We start from the raw sequence: 15,652 nt of genomic DNA, 5'->3' as shown, positions 1-15,652 counted from the left end.
CGATTCCGCATGTTCTCTAGAATAGATACATATACGTATATTATATATATAGGGTGGGCAAACAGTTACTGGGCGGGCTCCAAAAGTTTCCGGTTGACTTACTGAAATCAATTGTTTTCTTTTCTCTTTTTTCTTTCTCTCGAGAATCGACTTTGGGCTAAGCTAATCGTTTGTTCCTTTTCTTTTTTCTTTTTGCGGATCGTAAAAAAAGAAAAGGCAAATAAATTCTTAAGTTATGAATTAATATAAACTCGTGATCCTTATGTACCAACATGTTTTTGATACAGGGTAATTTTGTAAATGTAGACATAGATTCAATAGGTTGAAATAAGAAAAAAGAAAGGTTCACACGAATATACGTACGATACGATCTTGTTTCCGAATTACAATCGTTTTCGCGTGTAACCCGTTATTTAATAATTTTCATAGAAACTGTTCGAAGTGGGTAACCTCGGATCGAATACAGGACACCAAACGTCGCGTCATAGATCTTCTCGTTCGTTCGAAAGTATCAGGTGTTGTTTGAACTCGCCGAGTAACACTCTTGAATACGATATCGCGGTTCTTCGACGTCGTTTACTGGTGCATCGTTAACCAAAGACTTTAGGTGGGCCCCTAACAAATAAAGATCCAATGGATTTAGATCGGTCGATCGTGTTGGCCAATTAATCGACTCGCCACGACCGATCCATTTATTAGGGAATCTCTCGTTCAAAAACTGTCTCGCTAGTCGACTAAAATGTGCTGTCGCATCATCGTGCACAAAACCACATACGGTCGATGACATCAAGCTGTACGTCTTCCGATAGTTCGCGCAAGTTATCCCTTAAAACCGAACAGTACGATTCGCTGGTTAAAGTCCCGTTCGGAAGAAAAGTGGTCCGATCGAATGGTCAACGATCATTCCTGACAACAGAGTCGTACGAATCACTGGAAAGAACAGAAACGACTTTAATTCGGAAACAAGGTCGTTTCGAGTCATACGTTCGTACGAACTTATTTTCTTATTTTATCGTACCGGATCTATTCCCGAAGTAAGTTATGCCAACATTTTCGAAAACATTCTGTGTATATATATATAGATATGTACGATTTATGTTCTATCTATTGAGATTTTGCGATTTCGCGGAGTACATACATATCTCGTTAGTCCAAACACAGAGTGCGTCGTTGTAGTTATTGACCAGCACGGAAATGCATTGCTAATATTTGTCTTCGGTGGGAATGATTCGATGGTAGCCAATTCGAAACTCGTTATAGAATTTGAGTGGAATCGCGATCTGAACAGGCCCTTCGATTTAATACATCGTTAATACATCGTAACTTCATTGTGAGCAATTTTCCCATTACTTCTTCATTTTGCTAAAAACCAACGAATTTTTTTTGGACATCGGGTGTACGAACGAATATCGCGTATATTTCAATTAAATACGAAAAGAAAGTTTCTAACGAGGAATATTATCGATAAAAGATGATTTATAATATCACGATAAGACATGGTTTATTTCAAGAAATTCGTATTTTCAGAAACGTCAAGGCCATCGATCATTTATTCATATTCTTCCTTTTTTTCTTTTTTTATGGAACATAATTTTTTCGATATATACAAATATTATAGATCCACTCAAAACCTATTAAAAACATCATACATACATACATACATACATACATGTATACATACATACATACATACATACATTCATATATATATTATATAGATACATATAAAAAAAAGAGAAGTAAAGTAGACGTGTTATGTTTTTAAGGTGTCGGTGTTAGGGGTAGTTTCAAGGTCAGGAGGGTGGAGTGGAGGTCATCGTGGCACCTATGTTGTGCGGTGAACTCTTGAACGGTGGCTTCGTCAGTGCCGGAGCATTACCGGCCCTTCCTAGTGGTCTTTTAGGGCTTTGGTTGCCTGGCTGTCTACGAGCTACCAGCCCTCGTCTCCAAACCTCCCCTTACCTACCCCTTCTTGCCGAACTCTTGGCTACGGGTCAGTTGGATCTTCGTGATTGCCTGATGGACCTGGCAAAGAGAAATCTTCAAACACGCGGCACCAATGGTGTCGCAGACCTCGACCTCGATCTTCATGCCGACGATATCGATGAGAATGTCTTCCTTGGTGAGTCACCGTACTTCTCTTTTATTCTTTACCACTCATCCACCCCTCATCCACCCTTTCACCCACCACCCACTTTTTTCTCTTCTCTCTTACGGATTTCTCGTCTTTTTGTTTTCTTTTTTTTTCTTTCGATTGGTTTTTCTTTCTTTCTTTCTTTCTTTCTTTTTTCTTTTTTTTTTTCTCTTTGTTGGATCTTTCCAAGAAATATTGAAGGATCAGGATAAAATCTGAGGATAAATTTTTGGTGATATTTGAGGATTTTGTTTCTTTGAAGGAATCGCAGTGTGAATCGTCGGGGGTAATCGACGTCTCAATTTTTTATTTTATGTTTCTTTTTTTTTTTTTTTGCATATAAAAGTAAGTTAGATCGATTATTTTGTTTTTGTTTTTTTTTTTTTTTACATAGAAAAATAAATTAGTACTTGTATTTTTGCGTATGAAAATAAACTTGATCAATATTTTTTGTTTTGTTCTGCTTTTTTTTTCTCTTCTTTCATTGGATCTTTAAGAAAATTGAAAGATCAAGATATGTAATATTACGGGGATAAATTTTCAATTCCTTTCTATTTTTTATTTTTTTTTCTTTTACATAAAAATAAATTAGATCAATATTGTTATTATTATTAGTTTAATAAATAATACATCTTTTATCCGATAATTATTGATAACGTTCGTGCATCGTCCTTTTGTTTCTTTTTTAATGCAAATCAAATGACATTGATATTTATTAATAGCACAGTATTTTTGTTTATTGATGTTTATTGATATCTTCACGCAATTTTATATTGAATATTTACTTATTTATTTCTTTTTTTTACGTATTATTCCCTTCTAAAATAATTAATCAACATAGAAAATTTAAAATCAATCGATTCCCCAAAACAACAAATTATTTCTATACCTCTAATAACCATTTAATTAACAATTCAATTATTTCATCGATATCAACGAACAACTGATACTTAATAAATTTTAAAAACTGATTTTAAAATTCAAAAAAAAAAAACAAAAACCATTTCACATAATATCCTCTCTCTCCGACAATAATTTCACATTTCACTTCCCTATTAAAATAAAATCGCGTGTTCCCAGACTCTTTATACTCCAATCGTAACTCTTCCAATGCGAACTGTCCATTAAAAAAAAAAAAAAAAAAAAAAGAAAAGAAAAAGATAAAAAAAGAATAAGAAATATTCCTTTCAGAATCGTTCTTGTGAACAGCCAATAGAGTCCAATTTCATCGCAATAATATTTACGACTACGTTGGCATGAGATCAGAAAAGAAATCGTCGTTGGGTGAGGGGTGGGAAGAGGTTGAAGTGGAATAGGGTTGACTGAAATAATATGCACAAATATACGCACACATACATACACAAAGAAAGAGGTGCATCATAATATTCTTATCATTAATGGTCGATATGACTTTGTGGAATCGTGTGTTTGGAAATTTAATGCATTCGTTGTATAAAAATGTCATGGGGTCGACTGATAAATATGCGTTCTGTTTATCTCTCTCATACTTACTAGTAAGTGTGTGTGTGTGTGTGTGTGGTATAATACAAAGTCATTTTTCACTGTGTAGACGAGCTACGAGCTTGGCACGGAGGTTCTAACTTTTCGAGACGCATCGTCGAGAATTTGTTAACTCTTTTTCCATTATCGACGATTGATGGTTACGATCGTTTAAAGTCTAGTCGTAGAGTTATGGTTTCCTTGGTTTCTAAGAAAATCAATGGGGTGGTTTTCTTTTTTTTCTCTATCTCCGTTCGTCTATTTTATTTCTTTTTTTTTTCTTTAAACCTATATGAAACCTGGATGCGATCTAGAAGCTATTTGAACGATGACCCAACTAAAAGGTTGACAATTTTCTTTCGATTTACGTTTGTTCTGTTCTTTTTTTTTTAAATTAAAATGCAGCGCATTGTATAGGGTGAGTAATTTTGTTTCAAACGTACGTTGATTATTGTACAAAGTAATTCTTGATTTTTTTCTTCTTCTTCTTCTTCTTTGTTTTTAGGATAAATTTTGTTCTCTCTGATTAGTTAGGTCTGAAGTAATAATCTTCATCTCGCATTGATTTTTTTCTTTTTCTTTTTTTTTTACAAGAGTAAACGATAAGAGCCAAACAAAAGAAAAGTAGGTTGCCGTTCTAGATCTCTATCTCTTTTTCTGTCTTCCTTTCTTCCTTTTCTTTTTAATAAACGTTTTACTCTCGAATTCTGATTTATGTAAAGGACCATTCTCCTTTTATTCGAAGAGATGTCCTATTCGTTCCGCATCATTCGACACGATGGACGAGTGAAATCGGACGAGGTCGGATCGGGTTCCTGACCTTAATTAGAATATCATTTCTTTTTTTTAGAACTGATCATAGAGAAAAGAGATAGATAGATAGATAGATAGACAGATTGAGAATATAAAGAGACGGATAACTAAAGTGACTTATCGTGATCTGATTACTCGAACTGAATTGTTTTACGTATAAATGTGATATCGTCAAACGATATTATACAAATTCGTGTTCTGGATTTGCATCGAGTTTCATTTGAGTACCTCAACAAATCCAAGACAAATTTTTATCCCAGATAATTTAACAATTCGATCAAAAACAAGAAAGAGAGAAAGAGACACTGCAATAAAAAGCTTCGAAAAATATTGAGTATCTCAGTCATACGTTTTAGGCCTAAATTGACCTATTATATGAGCATAATCTTTAGGATAGATTCAGTAGGTTGAAATAAGAAAAAAAAAGGTTCATACGAATATACGTACGATACGATCTTGTTTCCGAATTACAGTCGTTTTCGCGTGTAACCCGTTATTTAATAATTTTCATAGAAACTGTTCGAAGTGGGTAACCTCGGATCGAATACAGGATACCAAACGTCGCGTCATAGATCTTCTCGTTCGTTCGAAAGTATCAGGTGTTGTTTGAACTCGCCGAGCAACACTCTTGAATACGATATCGCGGTTCTTCGACGTCGTTTACTGGTGCATCGTTAACCGAAGACTTTAGGTGAGCCCCGAACAAATAAAGATCCAATGGATTTAGATCGGTCGATCGTGTTGGTCAATTAATCGACTCGCCATGACCGATCCATTTATTAGGGAATCTCTCGTTCAAAAACTGTCTCGCTAGTCGACTAAAATGTGCTGTCGCATCATCGTGCACAAAACCACATACGGTCGATGACATCAAGCTGTACGTCTTCCGATAGTTCGCGCAAGTTATCCCTTAAAACCGAACAGTACGATTCGCCGGTTAAAGTCCCGTTCGGAAGAAAAGTGGTCCGATCGAATGGTCAACGATTATTCCTGACAACAGAGTCGTACGAATCACTGGAAAGAACAGAAACGACTTTAATTCGGAAACAAGGTCGTTTCTAGTCATACGTTCGTACGAACTTATTTTCTTATTTTATCGTACCGAATTTATCCTCGAAGTAAGTTACGCCAACCTTTTCGAAAACATTCTGTATATATATATATATTTCGCAAAGGAAGTAAATGATAGACTGGAAAGTAGTAAAAATCAGGAAGGACACATTGTCTTTCACCCTTGAACACGCATAAACGTTCCAATCTGTCGCTGGTCCTCCTCTACAATCGAGTAAAATATGGGAATACGTAGTACGTGTGTCATTGGGGGAGGATAAAAAAGAAAGTTAATGGTGGACTGGGGTGGGGCTGGGCGGGAAACAGATGGAAGCGAGAGAAAGAGAGAAAGGCAGAAACAGAAAGAGATAGAAACTCGACAATGGGTGAAGGGAATCCTAGAGGAGTGTTCTCAATGCGGACACAGCGTGTAGATGAAACAGGACAGAAGAACGAAACGGGAACAATGCCACCCAGTATTATTTTCTGTTTGCTGCGTCAGACCAACCACCCACTCTACCCAGCCGGTATTCATCCTCTCTCTTTTTCTTTCCCCCCCCCCCCTCTCTCTCTCTCTCTCTCTCTCTCTCTATCTCTCCCTCCCTCTCTCTCTCTCTCGCTCTCTCTTTCTCTATCTTTGGAGCGAACGAGCGAACATACTTTCTCTCTCTCTCTCTCTCTATCTCTATCTCTCTCATTCACTGTATACGGCTATCTATCTATCTCTTTTTAGCCTCACTCGTTTCTCTCATTGCAAGGGCGTATGCCGACACAGGCTAAGATTCAAGATTGCGGCCTCCTATGTTTGCCAAATAAACGAATCAGCTTGTTTCATCCCGGATATATGCTTCATTTGACCTAACGAACACATAAATCATTTGCCTGTTAATCCCATTCTCTTTCTAGTTCCTTTTTAACTGTGAACACGTATATCATCGTTCGTGATAATCCTATCATTTCTTTCTTTCTTTCTTTCTGGTTTTATTTTTTTGTTTCTTTTTGTTTGTTCGATCTTTTTTTCTTTTTTAGAATCTATTTGGAAAAGTAGGATGATCTTAATTTCGCGATTCGCGATTGGAAATTCATGATTAGGAATTTATTGGAATATGAGATATCACGGATCAGCTGATTTTTGTTTGCATTAGTTAATTAGACTCCAAACGAACGTACGAATTATTTATTTGCACAGCTGATTCGTTTTGTTTAATCCATTTGTAAATGTGTGTATATATATATATATATATATATATATATATATATATATATATATATATATTAGTACTAAAATTTCATAGATTGGAATATACGATATCACGAATCAGCTGATTTTTGTTTGGATTAGTTAATCATACTCAAAACGAACCTACGAATTATTTACTTGTACAGCTGATTAATTTCGTTTAATCAATTTGTAAATATATATATTGCGATTAAAGTTTCACACATTACCAATGAAAATTCGTAATTAGTAATTGATTTCATAGTTAAAGATAACGAATGAATTTGTTTTGTCTGGTATCTTTCGTTTGAGTTAACGTCAATCAATCAAAGCGAAAGGGGAGTTTCCATTTACCCCAGTGAACGTCTTATTTTCTCTCTCTCTTTCTCTCTCTCTTTCTCTGTCTATCTCTCTCTTTCTCTTGTGGATTGACAGCTCGGGCGTGAAAACAAGGAATTAGCCGAGATGCGAAAATACCTTGAAATACGTCTTCCATTTGTTTTCGAGCCTCGAGGAAAATAACTAAAAGTGAGTTTTCAGGATCTTTAACTTTAAACTCGTTTAACTGCTAGAACAGTTTCCTTTCGTTTCTAAATTGAAATATAGAAAAGGAGAGAGAGAGAAAGAGAAAGAGAGAGAGAGAGAGAGAGAGAGAGAGAGAAGAGATTAACGACAGTGAGTAATTTTGAAAGTTATAAGTTAACATTTCTTTTCTTTTTCATTTTTTTTTTTTTAAGATAATCATTATATCGAACATGTGTAGAAATAATTCAAACATTTTTTTTGTTTTATTCTTTTCTTTTCTTTTCTTTCTTTTGTATGGAAAATATTTAAAATTATTTTCTGTATTTCAAATTTCATGATTTAATCCAAACAAAGAAGAAAAAAGAAAAAAAAAGAAATAAAAAAGAAAGAAGAAAGAAACACAAGAAACTGTAATAAAAAACACAATTAATTAATCAAATAATAAAGATTTACCATTCCGAAATAAAACTCGTACAAGGAGATAATAAACGAAAAAAAATTCTTTCGAGAGAACTCAGAACACGTACATACCTCTCTATCTACATATTTATTATTAAATTATAATCAAAATTTTATTGTTTATTTATTTATTTATTTATTTATTTATTTATTTGTGTTCTCAACGAAATACGAAAGCAGCAGACATAGTCTTGTTTTTAAGATTTCCAAAATTTCACGAAACGATGTATGATACAAAACGATAATGGTTAACCAACAGTTTACCATTATTTTCACCAATACATCTTTACACACTCTACATACATATACCTATATACATACACATATGTACATATATATACACGGTGACAAAGGAAGTCATCGGTCGACTTCAAAACGAGGACGTGCATGCAAATTGCAGCTCGTTTCAGTACTCAAGCGATAAACCTCGCTTACGTATATATATATATATATATACATATATACATATGTGTATATGTGTAATGTATATGGATGAAAAGAATATGTATATGTGTATGAGAGAGAAAGAGACAGACAGAGAGATAGGGAATAGGAAATCTCTGAGGTTCTAGGCGACGCAAAGACTCGTTTCGTGCCAGCTTCGCCACAGGGCTTTGGAAACGAGTGCAAAAGTCCTTTTGGGAGAGATCGAAATGCCTTATAAGGTTTCCACTTCTAAACTCTCTTTCTCTATCTCTCTCTCTCTCTCTCTCTAGTTCTCTCTGTATCTCTTTCTATCTCTATCTATCTCTATCTATGTCTATCTCTATCTCTCTTTCGTCGTCATGTGAATATGAAACGAGTCTTATGAAGATATCAAAAATACACTCGAGGGACGAGTAGGTTTTTCGTTTCTAAAAAAAAGGAAGAAGAAAACGAGACAGGTGATAATTTCGATTTTTAGAACTGTTTTTTATTTGATTTTGGTTTTACTTTTCTTTTTTTTTTTTTTTATTTCGTAGGACTCATTGTAGCGTACATTGTTTCTTGATATCTTAGCTTAAATTTGAGATAATGAATATTTGTGAGAGTACTCATTCTTTTTTTCTTGTTTTGGTTTAGATGAGATACGTCCAGTATGGTTATTTTTAATATAATGGTTATTCTCGAAGCGATGGAAGTTTGTAAAAACAATTTTTCTCTTTTTTAACGAAATTCATCTAGAACGATTATCTTTGATATGATGATAATTTTCGAAGTAATGAAAGTTTGTAAAAAAAAAAAAAAATATTTTTTTAAAACAGATCCATTTAAGATGATTATTTTTAATATGATAATAATTTTCGAAATAATGAATTTTTATAAAAAAAAAAAAATTGTTTTAAACGAAATTCCTCTAAGACGATAATTGTCAAAATAATGAAAATTTCTATACTATAGTATACTGTACTGTACTGCACTATACTATACTATAATATCTACCTATCTACCTATCTATAGTAACCCATATGGGTATATATAGACGTGTGTGTATGCATGTGTACGTACGTCACATCCTCATCTGTTACCATGGCAACCCGAAAAGCTTTTAATTGGCAATTTGCTCTAATGAAGCCCACGGACAGCGTCCCATTCTGTACTACTCGATTGTCCTGTTTCGTCCATCAATTTTACGCTTACTCCCTTTCCTTTTCTCTTCTGCATCCATCACAAAACTGCTGATCTTCAATCATTAACGCAAAGAAATGATTTATTATAGTATTCGAATTTTCTTAAATTCGCTGAGAAGAAGAGAGAGAAAGAAAACATGTGGACTATCACAATTCGTGATTACCGATATTGTTTGCCATGTTGTTCTTTTATTTTTTTTTTCTTCAAATCTTTTGTTATTGAAAAATAAAAATTTATATTATATCGCACTTGACGAGATTGTTTGTTTGTTTTTTTTTTTTTTGTAAATGTAAGGAATTTATTAAAAAAAAAGGAAAAATTGTTTCAAATGAATTCAGATTATATAATAATCAGTAGTACAATCGATTAGAACAAACAAAAAATCTATGTAGGTCTTCGTGAATCTCGATTTTATATAAAAAAGGAAAAAAGAAGAAGAAGAAAAGAACCAGCTAGCAATAGAATCGTTTCCCTGGAGTTTACGAAAAAACTACGAAATACGTAAAAAGAAAAGACAGAAGAAGAAAAGAAGAAAGAAGAAGAGAGAGGAAAAGCTTACGAAAAAAATCAGAAAAACCAGAGAAAGATATAGGGACCGAGAAAAAGAAAGAAAGCAAAAAGAAAAAAAGAAAAATCCGTAAACGCGGATTTTTCCCTCGTCCTTTTCATCGTCGCAAACCTCGTGCTTTATTTCACGTAATTTAGGTTACGCGCGTATTAATATGCACTTCGAAATATGAAAAATGCATGATCCAAAAGAAGACTAAAACTAAAAAAAAAAAAAAAGAAAATAGATTCGACGTAACGGGAATGAAATGAAATAGACGAAGACGTACAAAAATAAACAGAAATAGAGAAGACGAAAGAGTATTGATGACTGACTGACTGACTGAACTGAACTGAACTGAACTGAGCTGAGCTGAGCTGAACTGAGATAGCAATTGAAAGGCAAAATGAGAAAAGAAAAAAAGCAAGAAGAAAATGAAGGAAACTGAGAATGAGGGATGCTGAGGGATGAAAAGCTGAAGGGGTGGATATCGAAACGGACAAAAAATATCGTGGATACGATTGATTTTAAACCACCCCAAAACATATGTACCTGCATATACCACTTTAAACTTGGGTTAATACCATTTGATATATATATAGGAGAAATATTTTGGTTGGTTGATGGTGGTGGGCGTCGATCGGATGTGCGTTTAGGGGATGAATGAAATTCGAAATAAATAGGGGTGGGAGGGGGTGGGAGGAGATGGAGAATAAGAGAAAAACGAAGAAAAAGAAAAAGAAAACGAAGAAGAAGAAAAAAAAACAAATAAACGAAAGAAAGAAAGAAAGGAAACGCCGCAGGCGGGCGTTGAAGCCGGGTGAAGAGTGAAGCGATGAAGCGAAGGGAATTTAAAAAAGAGAGGAAGAGAAATAAAAAAGGCGGGAAAGACAAAAACAAGATGGCGTTAGGTACCGTAGAGTCGGTATTGCAGATTTTCTTCTCCTTTTTTCTCTTTTCTCTCTTTCTTTTTCTCTTTTCTCTCCCTTTTTTTTTCTTTAAGGATTTTTTTTCCTTCTCTCTCTTTCTGTTTCTCTTCACTTTTTCTCTCTCTCTCTCTCTCTCTTTTTTTTTTATTGTACGCATTTAACGATCCCAGGATATAAGGGTAAACTGCAATACCAGCCAGCAATGAGAAAGGAAAAAAAGTATGAGTAAAAGTAAAGGTAATAGTAAGAGAAAGAGAGAGAAGAGAGAGTAATAGAAAATGTGTGAGACGTTGGAGGATGTGGCAGTTTTTAGTGATGAAAAAAAGTATGTCGCATTAATTAAAAGCCCAACGCCGACGCCGAACGCAATTACGGCGGCCTCTACTCTCTCTCTCTCTCTCTCTTTTTTCTCTCTCTTTCACTCTATCTCTCTCTCTCTCTCTTACTTACTCTCTACTTTATGCTAGTCAGCAGAAGTCTATATGAGTTTTTACAAGACCAAAGTACATTTTCGTACTTACTCAACCCCCTCCCCACTTCTGTCTCTCTCTCTCTCTCTCTCTCTCTCTCTCTCTCTCTCTCTCTCTCTCTCTCTCTCTCTCTTTCTCTGTCTCTTTTTATCACGCTTATTCTAGTAAACGTGTCTTTACCCTCGAGAAATAACTAAAGTGCTTGTCTTGACACGAATACGTTGATTTCGGAGAGTCTTCGAGAGACTAAATGAGTGACTACTATATTTTAATCTTTTCTTTAATTTTGTCATTTTCTTCTTTTTCTTTCTTTTTTTATAATTTTTTTCTTTTTTTTCGTTATCATCATTACTATTATGTATAATCTTTTTTTCATGTTACCATACTGTAGTATTTCCATATAATATATATGTGTGTGTGTGTGTCTTTCTCTTTTTATTTCAATTTTTTTTATATCTATCCCTCTCTCTCTCTTAGTTCTATTTTTTTTTTGTTTTTTTTATAATATCATATCATATTGATAAAATCAATTGAAAGTAAGATATGTCGAGTTTAATCTCAGATATTAAATCATATTTTCGATTTTCTTTTCCCAGTTTCCCCAAACGTTATCGACGAATTATCGACATTTCGCGGTAAGACGAATCCAGGCCAATTTCTCTATAGTTTTATATATATATATATATATATATATATATATATATATATATATATATATCACAACATATACTACAATTCTACAATTGTACACATACACACAAATACAGATATCACAATGTATACTACAATTACATATATATATATATATATATATATATATATATATGTATGTATGTATGTATGTGTGTATGTATGTATGTATATGTTGTCTCTTTCTCTTTCTCTTTCTCTCTTTCTCTCTCTCTCTCTCTCTGTCTCACTGTTTCTCTTTCTCTTTCCTTCTACTCATAGTTTGTAACATCGCAACGTACGTAGACAACCCTGTTCTCCCTTGGCACACACAATTTCCCCTTTCAAATTGAAATTTTATTAAGTTAGTCCCGAACGTTTTGACCCTTCCTCTTCCTCTTCTCCATACCCATACCCATACCCATACCCATACCCCTCTTACTTCTTACCCCTTCGAACTTTCCACTCTCCAATCTCGAAATTTCTATTTCGTAATTTCGAAGATTCCTGAACGACTACTCTAATTACTCGATAAGGAAAAAAGAGAAAGAAAGAAAAGAAGAAGAAAAAAAAATTACAACGAAATAGAAACGATTAGAAGCACAAGTATTAGTCGAGCTTTTCTTTTTCTCTTTCTTTTCTTTTTTCCTTTTATTTTCTTTTTTTCAATTCGCATGGAAATTATTCGAAAATTCGATAAAGAGAATGGTAGATAGGGTGGTAGATAGGGGATGATGTAGGAGGTTATGTACGTCTGTTGTGCATAACAAAGCAAGAAAAAAAGAGAGAAATAAATAAATAAATAAATAAACAAATAAATACGACAGGGAAATACGTTAATCTACCTTGCAACTACTCATATCTTTCACCTTCAACATTTTTCTCTAAAGCACAAACCAAAATATATATATATATATATATATATATATATATATATATATATGGTCCTGTTGTTTACGATCTTTCATAAGATAGAATTCATCGTTTCGAATATTTTGTTTCGACCGAAAAAAAATATCTCGCGAAGCAAATCATTATTTCGACGTTTCCACCCTCTACCCCTACCCTACAAAAATACTTTTTTTATTTTATTATTCCGAACGACGTGGTGGTGCGGAATGGATTTATGAAGAAACAAAGAACGAGAAAGAAAGAAAAAAAAAGAAACCAACCTCGATTACGTCAAAAAAAAAAAAGAAAAAAATTTTGCTGATCCTGAAATATGAAAAAAAAAAGAAAGAAAAAAAAAGTAAACCAAACGAGTCGAGTACAAATCGATTTTCATCATGTTTAGATACGGCCCTGGCGAAACACGAAGCTTACGTACCTGGATTTTTTTTTAGATTTCTTGTTTCTTTTTTTTTTTTTTAATTTTTTTTCCTCTTGAATCTTTTGTGAAAATCATAAACAACGGAAATGTATATTCGAGGAGGCGTTAACGATTTCGAAACCGTCCTGAACATATACTCTTTCTCTCTTTCTCTCTCTCTTTCCTTCTTTTTTTCTTTGTCTATTTGTCTATTCTGTTGTAAAGTATGGGAGAACAAGTTCTTAACAATGACAATTTACGAGCTTGTGCCAGAGAATCGTACGGACTCGACTCGACAGTGCTAACGGACGTTAACAGCACGAGGTTAGGTATCGTCGTGCTAACTGTAACATTGTCCGTAACGTTATTCATACCGAAGTGGACACTCGGGAGGATTCACTAGCACCGGTTACCGACACTTAATGACCAACAAATCATTCCAGGAATATCATTCGCGTGACATTAGCGGAATACCGTTAACTCATCCATTGTTTGTTTGCAACTGACAGGGATTTTAACGAAAATTATCTGTCTCTGTATTTCATCTCTTTCTCTTTTTTTTTTATTTTTTTTTTTAATTTAATAAATAACGTAACTTGTCTGTGTGTATGTAGATGGTTGATAAAGAGACAAAGATATTATTAAAATAAATGAAAATTTGTTCGTCGACGATCGAAAGGATGGTTTGATAATTATTGATCAATGATACTTCTTTACGATATTAATATTTATTCGTTCACGTAAATGTTAATATATTTTTTTTTTCTTTTTGAGATGGTTGGGTGAGGGATGTGTTGTTCTGTGTCTATGTAAATTTTTGTTTTATTAGTAAGTTGAAGAAATATGTTTATTTTTGTAATACTTAGGAATACAAACGTTCACAAATGTTTTTGTTGGGATTTACGTACAGGTACATATGTTGGATATAGGTATATATATATTTTTATTTGTGTTAGTAAGTAGAAATTGTGGGTGATTGATGGATGGTTAGGTGAGGGATATATCTCTGGGTCTATGTAAATTTTTTTTTTATTAGTCAGTTGAAGAAATATATTTATTTTTTTAATATTTAGAAATATAAATGTTCACAAATGTTTTTATTAAGATTTATGTACAGATATAAACGTATGTATATTTTTACCTGTGTTTGTACGTAGTAATGGTGGGTGGTTGGGTGGTTGGTTAGTAGTAACAGGGATGGGAGTACATTGACAGTGGTGGTAGTATTGCTGAGGGACATTGCCGTCGCGAAAAGGGATAGAAAACGTAATACGAGAGAGAGAGATAGAGAGAGTTTTTATGCGTGCTTTAAAAATGTATTCACCATGCGACCACAATCGTTGGAGGTATTGCGTACTAAAGCCAGACGATATTGCCTTACAAAACGTGGACTTGGTAAAGGGGGTTGAGGGTGTACTAGAAAGAGAGACAGAGAGAAAGAAAAAACAAACTTTGTTATACGACCATAAGCGAAACATAAAGGCTGAAACATTAAAATTGACGAAAACGAATCGTTCTTTCTACCAATCCGATTTTCTTCTTTGTTTTTTCCTATTAACATTTGTTTTTATTCATCTCTCTCTCTCTCTCTCTCTCTCTCTCTCTCTCTCTCTCTCTCTCTCTCTCTATGTGTGTGTGTGTATGTGTTCGTAGGAAAAATTTAATGATTGGATTCGTTAAACTATTTAGAACATTCTCTTTTCGTTTTTATCTTTTTATTTATTTTTCTTTTTTAATCGATACAGCGAACGGAAAGAAATATTTAGATTTTAGTAAAAATAGAAAAGAAGAAAAGAGTAAATAGATTTTATAAATAAAAAATAGAAGAAAAGAAACGAGTGATTAAACGAAGGAAGGGTGAGATTAAAAGTTTCTAGTCCGATAGAAAAGTTCCTAGGTGATCGTAAATAAAAGGAAAAAGAAAAAAAAATAAAGAAAGAAAAAAATCAATAATCTCCATCTCGAAGACTAGTCAAAGCAAATTTTTCTATTGGATCATAAAAATTACGATTAAATTATCGTAAACTATTATATCGATTAAAAATACGATCGATGAGTTAGAATAATCGACGTTTCAAACAATCCTTGAGAACCTTTAACCGATCTAGAAACTTTCCAAATCGACCAACTTTCTTCGAAATTTTCTCTATTATCTCCTATTATTCCCTCCCAGAAAAAAGATCCTAATTTTATATCGTAAAAGTCTTATCTTCGATTATTTTCAACGATTACAAAATTGCAATCGAAAAAAGATAGATAGAGAGAGAGAGCTTATCTCATCAATTTTTTTCCTAACCTCAAAAAAAAAAAAAGAGAGAGAGAGAGAAAAGTAACGTTGTCCGCGATACGAAAGAAATAAAATCCGCCAATTTTCATCATCTTCAATGATTTCACTCAGCAACTACCCCGACCTTAAG

At 33.6% G+C, this 15,652-nt stretch overlaps 1 protein-coding gene across 9 annotated transcripts in view; it reads left to right on the top strand.

The window, feature by feature from the left end:
* The window catches only part of LOC127072341 (protein Fe65 homolog), a 141,108-nt gene that overhangs the window by 42,442 nt on the left and 83,014 nt on the right, over positions 1-15,652 (top strand). For 7 of the 9 annotated variants that reach the window (XR_007785348.1, XR_007785347.1, XM_051012703.1 and 4 more), the window contains one exon: positions 1,767-2,122. The exons of the other annotated variants lie outside the window; for them this stretch is intronic. Coding sequence is in view for 5 of the 7 variants with exons in the window: in XM_051012703.1 (XP_050868660.1) it covers positions 1,828-2,122 (295 nt within the window). In the remaining 2 variants the exon portion in view is untranslated. The remainder of the gene's footprint in view (positions 1-1,766; positions 2,123-15,652) is intronic. 9 annotated transcript variants of the gene reach the window in all.

The sequence above is a fragment of the Vespula vulgaris genome, chromosome 25, assembly GCF_905475345.1.
Source record: "Vespula vulgaris chromosome 25, iyVesVulg1.1, whole genome shotgun sequence".
Classification (NCBI taxonomy): domain Eukaryota; kingdom Metazoa; phylum Arthropoda; class Insecta; order Hymenoptera; family Vespidae; genus Vespula; species Vespula vulgaris.
Note: the sequence above shows the minus strand (reverse complement) of the source record. Positions and strands in the feature narration are given on the sequence as shown.